The sequence below is a fragment of the Melopsittacus undulatus genome, chromosome 2 (genome assembly GCF_012275295.1).
Source record: "Melopsittacus undulatus isolate bMelUnd1 chromosome 2, bMelUnd1.mat.Z, whole genome shotgun sequence".
Taxonomy (NCBI): Eukaryota; Metazoa; Chordata; class Aves; order Psittaciformes; family Psittaculidae; genus Melopsittacus; species Melopsittacus undulatus.
This window is the reverse complement of record NC_047528.1, coordinates 110,831,221-110,848,356: the sequence shown is the minus strand read 5'-3', so window position 1 is coordinate 110,848,356 and position 17,136 is coordinate 110,831,221. Positions and strand designations below refer to the sequence as shown.

Here is a 17,136-nt window from a genome sequence, read left to right as displayed (position 1 = left end):
TCTTTGCCCTGACTCTGGCTGGATCAGGACACGGCACAATAAGAAAGATAGGGAAGTGCCTGGTTACAGCTAGTAATTTTAAACTGGAACCAAGGGAGAGGAATCAGTATTTAGATTACTTAGGTTTGCAGCTGGTAACCACATACCCTGTTCTCTTCGGGGGGGGGGAAAGACCAAAACACAAACCCCAACCCTTTGTTCTCTAAGCAACACGGCAGAGTATGTTGTTACGAACGGTGACAAAACACACGCGTGATGCCCTAACCATCAGCCAAGGGGAGGCAACATGGGAAACACAAAGGTAAAACATCCCCAGGAGAGACAAATGGTTCTGGTTTATGAGGAGGGAGGAAGGCCTATGTCCAGGAGACATGAGAGGCAGTTTTGTATTCCTTATAAAGCTAAAACTAGTAAAGTGGAGGGAAGATGAGAAGCTCTGGGTCTGAAGTGAGAAGAGCAGGGAGACCACGCGATCTGTGCAGGATCAGGTGAGACAGCCCTTATAAGAAAACTCTTGTGAATGGTCATGACAGGAGATGAGGCCAAACAAAAACCATGCTCCCTCCTTCCTGCCTCCTCCCAAACACCTCTCCCATGGATGCTGAGAACTGAACTAGTTCTCTACACTCCGTGCTAGAGACACAAGATGTCTGCAGCGACCGAGCTGGGCTTGGGCACCTTGTGTGCTATGAACAGCAAACATACTCTACACCTCTCCTACCTACACCTCATCCCCGTGTCCATCAGAGCGCTCTCCCTCCCCAAACACCATCCACCCCCCTGCCACATCCGCACAGAAGCAGGCAGGGGGGTGAGACCTGACATACGGTCCAAGCAGTGCCTGATGTCCGCGCTACATTTGCTGAATTGAGGTCAGGCTGGAAGGTGTCTCAGGGTTTACCACCCATCATGACATGGGAATATTAGCATATATATTGTTTATGAAGTATGACACAATACCTATCTGTCAGTCAGCCCATCTTTCTACCTATTTAGTCTGTCTAATCTACTTTAGCTAGCTACGTTTCACTATCTCTATCAATCATCTATTGCTCCATATTAGCTAATTTCTTCCTGTCTCTCTCTCATCTTTTTCACTCTATTCTTTCTTACTCTAGCTATACTCCCCTCTCTCTCCCTATCATCCATCTATCCACTCGAAAATCTTCCCCCCCTCCTCTCTGTAATCCCTGTTTTTAAAAACCTCTGTCCAATCTCTCTCCCACTCTCTCTTTCCCCCTCTTTTTAAAAGTCCTCCCTCTCTCCCTCTCTCTTCTTCCTACACAGCACCAGGAAGCACACGGAAACAAATCCTGATGCATTTTGACAGCACTTCCAGTGAGCGGTCTATGTTCGAACTGATCATCTCTGAGGAGACACCGTTTTCTCCCTATTTCCAACAAAGAGATGGAGGAGAACAAACACGTAGTGCAGGGAAAGGCAACCAGTCCTCTGAAGGCCACAGGGCTGCCACTCCAAGCATCAGCCACCAAGGGATGTTGGGGCTGTCAGCAGACCCATCTTTTTGGTGTTACTGCCGTGAGGCCAATTTAGTGGTGGCCGTGCAGCATCATATGGCAATCCTTGCCAGTGCGGCCAGGAAACCATGGTGGGAAAGCACAGGATAATAATCTGGGCAGTGAAAGAGCAAAAAGCTTTCATAAAAGCCCAGTTATTATTGAATACATTTTAACTGTTCACCCTGGCAGCTCATAAACAGAGCAGCAGACTCCAATGACTGTCAGTCCTCCATCAGGACAGGCTGGGGTTAATGGGTGTCCACTTGGCATGCACCAGGGAACATCCTGCACCCCGTGGAAAGCAATAGTGGTGCTCTGCCTGCACCATGCTTTTAGCTTTAGCTACAGAGGAAGGCCATGAATGACAGCTAAGAGCCATGGCCTCTGGGTGAACCATCCCGGCTTTCTCCAGGGAGCAGGAATGAGGTATTTCTCAAAGTGCCATTGACTGGGTCTTACACTACCAGACCTTGTCCTGCCCACTACTGGCTATTTATTCAATGCATTGGCCCAATTTATTATGCCAAACAGAACACTTTTGGAGGGCCATGCTATGCTATTCAACTTTAGCCCAACGGGGTGAGCATCAGCCTATCTGCTTCAGGTCCATCCCCTCATGGCCCTTAGTGCACCTTTTGGCAGGGGTTGGACCTTCGGCATGGACCAAAGCTGGTCCCTCTGCTGGCTCATCCTCCAAGGTCACCATGGTTCTCCAAATCAGGGCTTAGAGGTCTCCTAGAAGGCTTCTTATTTAGTTCCTTCCTAAAACTGATTTTGCTACTTTCATTATTATATCAGTTGATGCTAAGGCCTCACTCCAAATCCAAGCCCGCTTCCCTTAAAATTCCCTTCAGTAGTGCCAAGGGAGAGCGGTTGGTCCCTGACCAGTGGCCAAGGAGCACAGTGGGGCCACGCAGAAGTGGCCCACCAAAGCCTGCAGAGGCCAGCAGGGCGTACGGCAGCATAGAAATGCGACACGGTGGTGTTAATTCTCATTATTCTCATTTATTATCATTATTGTTCAGCTTGAAAAAGGAGCCTGGAGCCAAGCAGTACGCTAGTTGGCACATTGCTTATTTTGTTGTTGTTCTAGTTCTGAAAACAAACTGGGGTTTTAGTACGATTTGGTTGGTTGGATTTGGTCTTTTTCGTTCATTCCATCGCATTGAAAAAGGAAGAAAAGGATTTTTTTTTATTGTTGGTTTTTCTTTTTTCCCCCCTCTTTTGTTTGAACTCACTCGGTAAAGTCTGGACTCCTCGGATGAACGGAACATTGCACGCACACGCACACACACTTGGAGAAGAGGGGGAGAAGGAGAGGAAAGAGAGAAAGAGAGGGAGCGCTCGCGGTGGGCAGACAGACACACGCACGCGCCAGGTCAAGGAACTCTGATACAGTGCAAGAATTTTCCCAAAATGATTGGATCATCATTACCAAAAAACTCGCCATAACAACACCAAGGAACAAAGAAATGTTTAAGCCACACTGTTTTGACTGGGATTTTTCCTGCCTTTTTTTTTTCTTTTCATTTTTTTTTCTTTTTTTTCTTTTTTCTCTTTTTTTCTTTAAATGTTTGCCACACAGAGAGAAAAAGGGTTTTCAGTGGGAATGGGAAAGGGATGGACAGGCTCACGGATGTGAGCGGGAGGGGGGAAGATTGAGATTGGGGTGGGAAGGAAGGATAGAGGATAGGGGGAGGGAGGGAGGGGCAATGGGGAGTCATTTCTTAATGTTCAGGCATTTTCTTGGTCCGCCTTGCTCTCTTCTTCTTTCACCTCTTCCTGCTGGGCACTTTCAGTAGGTTTGGTTTCTTCTACAGCATCTAGTGGGGAAAGAGATGGTCCAGGGTTAGTCAGCCACGATCTAGAGCATCCTGCATGCGCATACAGCCGTTGCATGATGGACTGCATGGCTTCAGGCTTGCCTCTCCCCAGTTACCCGTGTCTCAAAGTCCCTGCCATTCCTGATGAACAAAGGAACATACCAGGGGTCAACCCAGCAGGCAAGTGTGTGGCTCCCACAAAACCCCTCCATTCCCATCAGAAAGCATGTGCCTAGCTCGCTGCTGTTGTCGCAAGTAACCACCATTCACTTCATCTGGTGCACTGATGAGGCTCTTGGCTAACCAGCTAGATCATACACCTTGTTACTGCACCCACTGACTGAGCCAGCCTCTGTTGAATTGTTGCCCTGAATTACCACTACAGATGCTCCCAGCCAAGACTTAAAAGCTCTACACACAGGTGAAGCTTTCAAGACCCAAAGGGAAAATGTTATAACCTGTAACTTGGACTTCTCTTACACTGAACAGACATCTAGAGAAATATCTCTAGCCTTCAAGAATGGGAACCTTCATATGGGAGGTTGTCACATCTCTGGTTTTCCGGGCTCTCCTTCTTAAGGCAGCAGGGGAAGTAATGAGTGTAATAACTGGAGTCTGGGTCTGTTGATCAGACACCTTGTTCTGGCACACTGTTCACATGAGGATTTAAAATGAATGCTAGCAACAATCCCACAACAATGAGTCAGACAGAGGATCAGAACTGGAGGGAAGACAAATCCAAGGCACATGAAAGGAGCAGCCCTTATGCTAGAGGTAGGGTTTATCCAGCCTGAGACACCATGTCCCCTGGACTGCAGCAGGATGGATTTGTGTTTGAGTTCCTGCTGACCAGCAATCATCATCTTTAGATCAGGGTACACTGGTCTATGCATCCTCTGGATTGCTTTTTACAGAAGGTGGTGGTTCACCCAGGGCTGCAGGGCTTTAAGTCAATTAATGCACAAGGTCTTAGTGCACTGTAGTGGCTGGTCTGCTCCATTGCCATCTCCCCCTGTTTCTCACTGATGTCCCCCTTCTGCACACACTGTAGGAATGGTACTGACTATGGAGAGGCCAAGCAAGCAGCATCACTCCAGACTTGGGCTAAAGAAGAGGGAAAAGAAACAAGTGCTGAAGGGCTGGGTGATGTGGAACAGACCACAAGATTGCTATGCCACATACCTCAGTGCTGGCATTCACCATACCTCCATAGCATCGCTGTATCTCCAGTGGTCATCCAGAGAGGACTGTGGGTCCCTGGACCGTTCCTGGTGTCTCTGATGAGCTATCAGATTATGTTATACCAGCAAATGAAATGGGCCAGGGACTGCTCTCTTGGCCCCAAGGCCAGCTGGCACCACACAGCTCATGTCCATATGGCTAAACCCTCTTACTCTCCAGAACAGGGTGGCAGTGTCTGGGGCAAAGCTAGTTGGTGTATTCAAAATCACACCATGGCCCAGGCTGTCAGCTTAACAATATGGATGTTCACAAGACAATGTTTAGTTTGTGAGGCTTTAGCATCCTCACACCCATGTTTAGCGTTCATGAGAATGCGAATTGGGATGTGAAACTTTCCTTCCTGACACCGTTTGTGTGTTTTGGCCTGGTCCATTCGATGCCATCAGATGGCAGACTTGTATTTCCTTCCAACATTGGCAGTAGATGATGCATTCCTGCTTCCTTCTCCCCCTCAGCTCTTTAGCCTGTCTTTTAAATATGCTCCCAGGCACCACTTCCATATGGATCACCTTTAAGATGTGTGTAACTTCCTACTCTGAATCATCTTCATTAAAGGTTCTGCCTCTGGACCTTCAAATACTTCTTGTCCTAGTAAACTCCGACTGTTGATTTTCCTAAAGGAAAAAGTCTGTGGGAACATCCCAATGGCATGTGCTCCTGCATCTGCAGCCCCCTGCCAGCAGAAACATCTGTACACTTTCTTTCCCTTGACACTGAATACCTAAACAGAATGCTGCTCTTCCTGTGGCTGTGTGGATGTATGAATGGACTCCTGTACAGCTACAACCATGAACCAGACAAAACAGACTACTGATTACAATAGGATGCAAGTATCCTTGCAAGGCAAAAGCAGGCAAACTTGCCTAGTTTTATTTTCCTCAATGAGTTGATCAGAGTCCACTGTGAAAGGAGTCCTTTCAATCCTGCTCTTCTCCAATGCATTTATAGCAGGGGACACAATGAATTATGAAGCTGACAGTAGAATCCTGACCATCTTACCCATATATTTGAGTCAAAACACTACTGTTAGCCAGCAGCAAAGCAGGCTTTTCTATAATGCTCTGATATTGCTAGCAGGGCAGAATTTCTGCCTTCTTCTGCACATAAATGCAGAGCAAATGCAAGGTGAATGAGAGAGCAACAAAGGAACTTCAGGAACACAAGTCCTGACATTATATTTAATTATGTTTAAAACTCGGTGTCTTCGTCCTGAAAATATGCATGGATTTTAGCCCACAGTCCCACAGCCTCCTCAGGACAGCACAACAGAAGGGCCTGTAATGCAGGGATAGACAAAGGGAGGTCCTGCATACCTGCTGTGATACTGAGTGCCTTGGCCAACACATACAAACCTCTAAGTCACACAGATGGCCCCCCTGTCCCATCACTACCTGAAAGCAGGGGCTGGCTCCTACAGTGGCCTCTTGACAGTTACCATAGTGAGATGTGCAGGCAATCTGATTGCACTCAAAGTGGGGGGACTGGCAACCTCAGTGACATAGGGTTCATGCTGTTGATGTTTCCCGTGCCATTCCTGCTCTTAGGATAATCAGGCAGGCTGGAACACAATTTTCTGCCATGTTCTGTTCCTTGTTGGCTGACCACAGTGGCAAATCTAATTCCAGTCGGTGCCTGTGGCGCCTAGACATCCCTGGCTGGCAGAGGGACCCTCACTGCCTGCAGTTAGTGGGAGGCAGACAATTCTGCTTGAAGCAGCCCAGGGACTGCACTGATTTCTGCCATGGCGTGGCTGAAATAGCCTGGGCTGACTCTGAGGTCATGGAGCAGCAGGAAGGCTTTAAAGTCACTTCATTACATATTCAAGTCAACAGAGAGGAATACAAACCAGATGCTGGATACATGGCAAACTAGAGCAAAATTTCATGGCTGTGGATGTCCTGGATATAAAGAAGATATATACAAACCTTTCTGAATAGGAATTATCATAGAAAATTCAGCCAGCCACTCTCCTTCTTTACTCTTTGCATGGTGTGGAAGCAGTAAGAGGAAATACTCCATGCACTGCTACACCCTGCTAAGCTATGTCATATTCCCTAGCAGCTTTAACAACATTTCATTGATCTTTGAGATGAGGGAAAAGAAAGCAGCCTGGTGTTATTGTACAGTAATGAACTTCACCAAGAAGTAATATCACAAAGCATAAAAAATTCAACACAATAAATAAAGTTCAAGCTGTGGCACTGCTAAACCACAGCAATGAAAAGGGGATTCTCTCTGTGTGATGGGAGCGATGCAGCTGAACCCTACTGACATCAGGGCCAGGTTCTGATGCAGGAGGAGAGGTGAGACAGTTTCTGTGACACTCAGTCGTCACCAGTTTGTTTGATACAGGCTATGTCTGCAGCGTGTTCTCTGGGGTTTTCTCCAGCCTAGTTTTCAGTGTCTCAGCAAAGGAGGGCAATGTATCCCTGGGGAGATGAGTGGATCTCTATCCTGGGGATTCCATACATCAGACAGGATATTTCTGACATTGCTTTTTACCCAGCACTAGTCTTGATTTCCCCCTTCCTTGAACTCTGGGCTCTTGCATCCATTGGTTTGTAGTGGACAGATACAGTTACACAGATAGGACTACACAGGCTTTGGCATTTAACATTCACTTTGCACTTTGTTGGAATAGGTGTGAAAAGGTTGAGGAACAAGAGTGTCTCATCCTGGGTGGCCAATTTCCACTTCTCCAAAGCTGCCTCCCTTGTGAATGTGGCAGCACAGTGAAATGTCCCCCTGCAAGATCAGAGTCCCCGTGTGCACTTGCAATGGATGGAACAAGCAGGAGGAAGTGAATTATTGCTTAAGAGGGACCTGGACTTGGGCAGCACTGAAATGCATGTGAAGAGATGACAGAAAGGGAAAGCTGGAGTGCAAGGACATCTCACCTAAGCAGAAGTATCTCCAGCTGATCCCTCACCCTCTGCTCCCCTTCTCAGTAGGGTGAATAAACATGGTATTTCTAGGATTCTCTTAACCTGACCTATTTAAATGCCTGCTTTAGGACACGAGGAGTTGCAGCATGGGAACACCTACATCTTTAGCAAGACAAAGTGGAGATATCCACATTTGTTCTGGAGCATTCCAGCCACAGAGCAAAAGGAAGGGCCTGAACTCCCAGAATGAGAACACAGCCTATGAATACATGGAGGAAACAGAACAGGAGGGGAGAGTGGGCTGTAACATGAAGCAGAAGAAGTTTGAGGAGGGGCCAAAATGAAATCTGTCTTGAAAGATAAGGTCAAATAACTAAACCCCCTCCAAACTCCCCCAAAACATGACCAACAAGAAAACCCACCTAGTTTGTGCTTACAGTCATCATCCTCACAGTTGTTTAAATGCACATCAGTTATCACTTGCACTATTCCTGGTTATTCCAGCCCTGTTGTCCCCACCTCAGACACAGCCTGGAGATTTTAGTTCATTTTGCAGCTTTGCCTTTTGTTCCAGTCTTTTGAAATCCCTGCTGCAATCCAAATTATCCCATAGCATGTGATAATTCTGCCTAGAAGACAGGCATCTGTGAGCCAAACTGCCACCACCTCACCTCAATCCAGCACCCTGGATGGGGCAGCCAAGCTGAGAAACCTGGGCAGCCCCAGACAAACCTTAAGCTGTGGCTGCAGGATTGCTATAGCAATACATCTGCGTGGTGGGAGAGGTTGAAGGATGTTTGCTTCCCAGCTGAAGAATCAGAGACGTGCTTTATACCTGCAGCTCTAACTGGTACTTGCAATGAACTGCCTTGCCCATGTAAGAGAAACGATATGGAAGTGAACTATAGATCCCTGCTGAAAGAGGGTCTTTAGAGAGCTCCTGCCCCTCAGCACTCCATTTATATCCTGGAAAGGGTGAGACTCATGTCTGTGAACCCTGCTGCGGAGCAAACACCTTGACCATACGCAGCTCTGGTTGTTGTGAAGCTGAAGCAGACACGCAAGCAGCAGCCTTGCTGGATGGTGGTACTTCCAGCTGCCTTTGCCTATGCTGTGCTCTAATGGCTGAGCGTGCAGGCTCATCTCCAAGGCTCTCCACTGCCCTACATTAGTGAAATTAGGTTGAGTGGATTTCCGGGTAAAACACTGCCTCTTGGGACCTGCCCAGCTCCCGTCTGACTTGCCAAGATTAATTAAATCAGAGCAGACATCAGCTTATGACCGCAGTAGCAGCAACCTCTCTGCTGATCATTTCTTTTGTGGCTGGTGGCTTGGGTTTTGTTTTCCTTTTTGTCTCTGTTCCACTGCAGACCTTTAAATTACCGCGGCCAATGCCAAGAGAAGAGAAATTGCACAACACTGGGACTCTGCTACAGATGCAGGGATTTTGTGTTTGCTGCTTTCCCACTGTTTGCATAATTATTGCTAATATTGCTTGTGCAGCTACAGCTCTCCCATGCCTTCATGCTAAAGTATTGCCTACATATAAAGCTGCTTTTTCTTTAGCATTCATTGTGCTCACTGCTTTCTCCCTCTGTCCTCTGCCAACTACAGCTTGGTCAGAGAAGGAACTGAAAACTTGGGCCTCATCTGGGTCTCCTCTTAGTTCCCAAATATTAATACAGGTTTTCCTTCACTGTTACAAGCAGAGCTCGTCTGCCCCATAGATGACTTCATTTAGAGACATTTTTTGGAGCGTAAGGAGCACTGGAGGGTCCCATTTAAAATCCCTGACCTGAGACTCTCCTAGTTATAATGACATTTGGATCCAGATTTGGATCCAGGCTTCACAGCTTGATTCATCTGTCCCAATCCATCTGTCCTTCTAGGCAGCCAAAAGTCAGTTCCAAGCAGACGATGGTAGGTCTGAGACTGCTGAAATGAGATGCACTTCAGGTTCAGAGCTGTTGCTTACACAGTCCTCTTCCTGATCCAAGTTAGCCCATTGCAGTCTGCCCTATGACGCATCATATGCAGTGCTAAAATCCTACGCCCTCCCCACTCGTTGCTTCTCAGAACCAGCAGATTTCTGCTGGCCCAGCAAAGCACTGAGAAATGAAGGATTTGGGTATTTCAGGTGAGGGGCTGTGTCTGCTCCAGGGGACTCACTTGTATCAGCCCTCAGTCACTACAAATCTGCATACCCTTGGCAAACCCTGCAACAGGGTGGCGCAGAGAGATGCCCCCATGGCAAGAGGTAGGCAGGAGGTCTAGGGAGGATGCCAGGTAACTAGTGGAAAGAAGCAGGCAACGAAGCCTGTTAAGGTGACAATAAAAAGGTGGGTACAGCCACAATATATGGTAGTTTGAGTCTCCTATTACTTGACTACCTCATCTTTGTTTCAGTGCCAACCTCAGCTGCTGTAGCAGAGATGAAAAAAAGCAACTTCTGTCAATGCCATGGCTGGTGCCTTTGGTCCAAGCTTGGACTGTGGTCTCTCTTACTGATCCTGCTAACCCCTCAGAGGACAGCAAGCCCCAATTCTGTCACCCCAGCTACCTTTGCGCTTTGTCAAGCTGAAAAGCCAGCAGCTTAGGGATTTCCTCTCCCTCACCTCCTGCCCCATGCCTTTCTTCCCCCAGCATCACCACAGAACTCTCCGCATCCTGCATCGGCATCCGCATGTGCAGCGGATGGAAAGGGAGGGAGTGGTGGGAGAGATGCTCAGGGTGTGTGGCGGTGGGGAGGGGGGAGACAGGCTGGTAGCTCCATTGCAAAGCATCTTTCACGGTGTCTAGACACCAGCTGCTGGGTTGCCAGGGAAACTCCCCAAGTTTGGCTGATGGGAGGGAGCAGTGAGGTCTCCAGAGAAATGGGAGTGGTGGAGGAAGAGGGTGGAGAGAGAAGAATGAGGATGTTTCTTGTGAAGGTGAGGTGTTAACCCTGTTACAGCTGCATTTGCAAAGAGGTTTCCTTCCTGCAGAATGGGAAACAAGCTGCTCTCCATCTTTCTTCCACTGCTGTTTCCTTCCCACACCTATGGATGCAGCCAGCCCTGAAGGCTGAGACAAATGGCATGCCAACTGCTGGCTGGTCATTTATTCCTGCCTATTACCACCACTGTTGGCCCAGAATTCCTGTGTACAGTACCTATAACTGGGTAAGCGCAATCCACTTAGGGTTGGAAGAAGCCTAAATGGATTAGAGTGGTTAGGTTTTCAGACAGTGAGATCTCTAACAATGCCTCTCTCTTGGCCACCATCACTGCTACATGCAAATGCAGCTCAGGGACGACAGGATGCTCTCAACTGGCAGCAGCGTCATCTGTCATGGTGTTTCCACGGGGATGATTTGTTGCACCAGAAAGTGGTGGGCTGTGTAGTACAGTGGCCAAACAGGATGTGAAAGAGCCCCTTTGGGATGAGGATGCTTTGGAGGCAGATGTTTCGCACTGGTATTGAGTGGCCTCCTGCTAACCATGTCAAAGGTGTTGACCTCGACAGACTCCCTGGTCTTTATAGCCAGGAAGCTTGGAGAAATGGGAAGTGACTTGTGCAGGGTCTGCCCAGCTATGAGCTGGGGTCAGAGATGCTCTGATTCACAGTCAGTTGCTCACTGCCTGCTGGAGCAGAAAAGCTCCCTTTGGGAGAGGTTCCAAGCACCGGCCTCTTCATCTCCCCAGTGAGGGTGAACCAGAGTCAAAGATGCCTCTGCAGACACTCAGACCACACAGTTCTTCATTGTCCACTGCTTGAATTTCCAGCAGGGCAGTGTACTGGTCTTTCTGGGTACAATATCCAGATTGTACTGGATATATAAGATAAAACATGGATATAATATCCAGACCAGACCTTTATGATGAACCCTTTGTGAACATCAAAAGCTGTCTCCATTGTGACTTTCCACAGTTGTTACAGGCAGCCAGCAACGTATTTATCTGGTCTTTGTCACCACAACAATGGCCTAACTCACAGTCATGGAGGGATTTTATCCGTGTGACATCCCAGTGAAGAAAGCAAGAGCTTTTAATCTGCATATGAGGTGTCATACTGAGCAAAGTATAAAGACCTGGGCTGTGGTCACACAAAAGCCTGTGGTGTACCCAGAAGGATGAGTTCCCTTGGCTTTTCATTCCAGCATCTCAACCAGCCACTCTGCACACAGAAATTCCATGAATCCAGCAATCTCCTCAATACCTCATCCTCCTCCCCAGCCATCACAGGTAGAAGAAACCCATTCATTTCATCACCCAAGGAAAAACTAAGAAGAAATATCCCACAAGTTGTTCTTTACTCTTCTCCTCTGCCCCTGTTGATTTCACATAGGTCCTGCAGACCAGAAAGGGTACTCTTAATTCCTTAAATACCTTGTGATTCAAACAGCTTGAATATAGAGGTTTTTACTTGCTTCCAGCTGTGGAGTGTAGCGGTTGGCAGCTGCTCTTGGCATATGCATTAGAAAACAGGAATTCTCCATCTCATGCAACAACATTCTTTCATGTCACCTATCTTTTCCCATCTTTGCTGGGTTAAGTTCTGGAAGATGGTTTAGAAACAGAGACCATTTGAGAGTACAGCAGAACAACGTCTTTATAAGACACATCCATTTATTCTTTAGCCTTGTAAGGGTGGGGAGAAAACAGAGGAAAGATAGGAAGAGATGGAAATACCCTGTTGAGGAGAGAAAAATGCAGCCTTATTGAAGTGACTGATAGTGATTCCTGTACAGCCAGGACATTTCTGGCAAAGTAATTAATTCAGGGAATGAAGCTTACAGCACTTTGGGAATGGGGGTTTGGGTTTGGAGGGGCCTGGCAGATGCACAGAAGTCTGAAGGTCAGATCAGATCCTCAGAGGTCTGCCCATCTTCCAGCCTGGCAATCGTGGTAGGATCAGTAGGGGGATAAAAATGAACCCAAAGCCATGGAAGACTGCTGGCATTTATGCAGTGCTGATCCTGAAACACAGAGGGTTACGGAGAGGAAGGAAACACGCAGAGTGCTAGAACCTTTGGGTTCTCCATCTACAGCTCCCACTTCACCACACGGGACCAGCTCCGAGGCTCTTTGCACTGGCAAAGTTGACCAGGAAAAAGAGGCCATGGGAGGGAATATTCCATAACTGCAGCAAAAAGGTGTAGGAATTCCATCAGTGCCTCCAGGATTGATGCACTGCTTCTCCTTTTGTACTCCTCCCCCTTCAGATGGCAGTGGCAGGAAAACAAATTGCTGCAGCCCTTACTACACACCTCCCTTCCCCCAGCCCAAAAGACATGTGCCATTCATAAGCTGCCTGACTGCTGGTCTCCATTATTAAAGCCTAGAAGGCTGATAAATTGGGGATTCATGGAGCCTGCAAGCCTCCAACAACCAGATTGCCATGGAAACCAGGGGCAGCCTCCATCTCCAGCAGAAATGATATTGATCTAGCTGAAGGCAGGGAATTACAATCAAGGAGGAGATATAAAATGTCTCTTTTCCTTTCTCTTTTCCATCCTCCTGTTTTGTGCTTAAATGGAGGAGAAATCTCATTTAGAGAACATTTGTTTCTGTCCATCATCATGCACTGAGGCTCTGCAAATTGGACACTGAACTAAATCAAGTGCCTGTTGCCAGGCCTTCCACAGCCATCTTGTTGATAACTGTCCCCAGCAGTGACAACATCAACACCACCAGCTCTTTGCATCAAAGATACTACTAATATTTCCCATATGCACAGATGGGGTGCACAGAAGTAGATCCCAATGTGTTTTGTGCAAAGTGAGCACTGAAACACAGCTGCTGCTCCATAGGAAGCAGGTCAGGCTTAATGCTGTACCCACCAAAGCTCCTGGGTGCCTCTGCTTTTTGTTTCAACAGGAGGAGGTCATCACAGAGCCCTTATGACCGCACAGACATAAGGAAGAGGCATTTTGAACTATGGGGAAATGATCACAACATGAAGTGGCATTGCTGGTGCGAAGTAGCCCTGCCTGAAGTCCCCTCTTTGGGACTGCTTAATCACAGCCCTCCAAGGGATGGAAAGATCAGGAGTGACAGCACCCATCCTGCAAAATGGAGTGGGAAGCTGGACACCTTCCCCAGTTCATTCTGCAAAGGCCAGAGCCTTCTTGGTCTGTCACCGCATCCCTTCAGTGCCAGCTTGACTTAAAGTGTGAGGTCTGACTGCACAGTTACTCATTCCACCCCAAGAAACCTCTCTGACCAGAGGTGTGATGATGTTTACCCAGTAAGTGCTCAGCCCTTGGGAAAAGGAGGGCATAGGAGAGCTCTGCTTTAGAGAGCTGAGATGCATAATGGGAAGGGAGGAGGGAGCTGCCTGGAAACCCCTCCATTAGTGCTCTTGTTGCCAATGGCAGTCTTCCCTATGAAAGTAATTCTGATTTTGATTCAAATCTGGGATTTAGTTACCTATTTATTTGTTAAATCTCAGACTTCTCCTAGCTTTGGAGGCACTTTCCAATTCAATCAGGTAGGTAATGATTTTGGCCTTGATATGAGTGCACCAGGCAGGTTAGCTGCAAATGCTGGGGAGAACTCATAGAGGTGCAGGAAAGCAGTCCCATGCCCTGTGTAGAGATGGTCATGTCATGGGGGCATGTGGCCATGTTGCCCAGAGAGGTGGTGGATGCACCATCCCTGGAGACATTCAAGTCCAGGCTGGATGTGGTTCTGGGCACCCTGATCTAGATGAAGATGTCCCTGCTCATGACAGGGGGTTGGACTAGATGAGCTTTGAAGGTCCCTTCCAACCCAAATTGTTCTATGATTATCTGACAATGGCTGTCACAGAATAGAGCCTTATCTAAGTCATGAACCCAAGGCTTGAGCTGCTCCACAATTGCACTGCGGCACAGGAAGTGGCACTGCACCATCTCATGCTCATGTTGTCTCCCCTGGTGCTCCAACTGACTTTATTTGCTGTTAAGGTCCTTGGCTTGGGTCTTGCCTGCTGGTTGCAGAGCAATGTCATAAGATATTCACATGAATGAACATGTCCCTCTCGCTCTTCCTCTCCTGCTGGAGCTGTTCCACTTCCATAAAACATTAAATATGCATTGGGCCAGAGGAAAACATTGACTCTGTAGACCAGCAGTGAGGGCATTCATCTGGAATGGGGGAGACTAACCTCCACATTCCAGCTCCAGCAAGCAATAAATGATTCATACAAAGTGGAACAGCTTCAGCAGGAGGGATCAGAGGAGACTTTGTCCAGCAGCCCAGTGGTTTGCTTGCAAAGCTCATTGGATTTCAGCTTCCTAGGGTAAGGCAAGAGCCCATTTTGTTTTCTGTCTCATTCAGGGAGTACCTGACCCTCATGTGCTAACTGCTCTAAAAGCTGGCAAAGGTTTCTCTTACTTCTTTAATGTACGAACCCCATTATTGCTGGTACTGGTACATTATGTTTGGGTTTGACAAATTAAAAGGCTCTTTAATGAATAAGAGAGTTTCCCAGAAATATTCCAGCTGAGCAGGACTCAAAGCCCTCTATGGAGGTGGCTTGAACTGCAACTAGGCTGGACTCCTCTGGTAGAAACACGTGTATGTGTTTTGCTAGAAATAAGGACAAGAAGTAGTTGCATGCTACATCAGTTAGGAAGAGCTGGAATTTTCCCACTGATGTGAAAATCAGTGACTCTATCCATCATTCTCAGTCATTTTGCTTCAGCCATGAAGAAGGCTTCTAGCTTGAGGCACAAAGAAAGGTTTTCTGTCTCATTTTGTGTCTATTGAGTGCAGCGAACAGTGCTGGCTTAGTATCTCTTGAGACCAAGCTCTGCTGCTCATTCAGAGGAGTGATGCTGCACAGCAGCAGTGCCGTGCAGTTCCTTCCCCTTCCTTCCTCCTGGGCTTCAGGTGTGTTTGGGAGAGGCTGTATCATGGACAACAGTTCAAGCTCAGTCCCAGTGCCTGGCACCTTATTTGGTCACACTGGTAGGTCTTTTGATCCTCAAAAATAAACCTAAAGGCACATGCCAAAACAGTTTACACTACTGACGATGGCTCAAAAACCCACCAGTCCTATTGACTTGCAAATCTGCAGCACACTGCATGTCATAGAATCATGGAATAGCTTGGGTTGGAAGGGACTTTAAAGCTCATCCGGTTCCAATCCCCTGCTGTGGGCATCAACACCTTCCACTAGAGCAGGTTGCTCCAAGACCCTGTGTCCAACCTGGCCTAGAACACTGCCAGGCATGGGGCAGCCACAGCTTCTCTGGGCAACCTGTGCCAGCCCCTCAGCACTTTCACAGTGAAGAGCTTCTCCTTAATGTCTAGGTCTAATCTATATCTGTACCCCGGGACAGATGTAGGACCAAGGTGTGATACCAGGTCAGTAGATGCAGGTGGCACTCATACCTGATCACTGATTGGCAATAGAGAATTTACTTCCTTTCCCTCTGTTTTCATCATCTGAATTCCCTGCGTACCAGCATGCAGACAAAGGGCCAGACAGAACTGTTGCAAGTGTAAATTGTAGCAGCCCTACTGAAGATAACCTCAGAGCAGCCCTCTGAGCAGACCCTGTGAATGAGGCAGATTTCCATCCCTTCTGACCACAAGGGAAAGCAAAACACCAACATTACAATATTGCACTGAGTCTCTCACAGGGGAAGAAACATACAGACAATTTGTGAGCAGGTCAAAGATGAGGACCACAGACCTCTTCAACTCACACATCTTTCTGAAGTACAGCAGGGCAGGCTCCAGCCCATGGCTCGGTCTCCTGTGGCATAGCCCTTGTTTCAGCACTGTTGACTGAAGATTACTCTGAATTGCTTATGACACTGATGCTGAAATCACAGGTGAAATCTTAGCCTTACATAAATTGGTGAGGCTTATATTTCAGCTAAAGGGCAAACATTGCCTTCAAATTGACTGGAAAAGAGGGGAGGAAGAAGGGGAATTTGGAAGAGAAATTCTGGAATAGGTAACACAGGATGTCTAAGGTGGCATAAATACCCTTTCATATCTAAGCCCACACTCAGGGGATGGGGTCTTATCTAAAATCTCAGCAGTTATGGAGTTAGTCCACATGAACTTGCATTCACACCTCCCTCTGAGAGGCTTGTGTCATTTCCAAATCAATGGGTGTCCAAAGCTTTCAACAACAAAGCAAAGGGGTTTTTAAAAGTACTTTCCACCACCCCAACTTTAAAATGCTTTTACTTCATTCCATGATCCATCTCTTCAAATGGTTATCCAGTGAGGTCTTTGAATCATCCTTCACAGCTGCTAAGATGGTTCTGCCAAAGCAAGCAGCACTGGGGAATGCTCCTGCAAGCTGGTCACAGCTCTCGCTCCTGCCCTCCCATCCCTTTCCCTGTACATGCAATGCTTTATCAGCTATGGTTCTGCAGCACTGCACTTTTAGCCTTGGGATTTGGATGCTCTTCCAAATGTCAGAGAGATTTTCTTCTTCATTAAGCCCTGTAGGTTACAGGTAATGTCCGGTTATCATTACTAACATACCCAATTACTGTGTTTTGCTGAAGGAAGATGGAGAGGTTGGATAGTGTCTTCCACCTTCTGCTATCTTTCATAATGAAAAGAGGACTCGTTTGCTATTGCCTCAAGATACAGCTGGAAAATGCGTGGTCCTTTGAACACTGGGTAATTGGGACTTTATGACCTTTATCTAAGACTTATTTACATGAAGCCTTGA

The 17,136-nt window shown here is 47.4% G+C and overlaps 1 protein-coding gene across 1 annotated transcript in view; it reads right to left on the bottom strand.

Moving 5' to 3' along the window:
• Window positions 1-3,077: 3,077 nt before the first annotated feature.
• The window catches only part of GAP43 (growth associated protein 43), a 50,299-nt gene continuing 36,240 nt past the window's right edge, over window positions 3,078-17,136 (bottom strand). Inside the window, exon 3 of the mRNA XM_034060046.1 lies at window positions 3,078-3,343. Coding sequence (XP_033915937.1) covers window positions 3,255-3,343 — 89 coding nt within the window. The 3' untranslated portion in view covers window positions 3,078-3,254. The remainder of the gene's footprint in view (window positions 3,344-17,136) is intronic.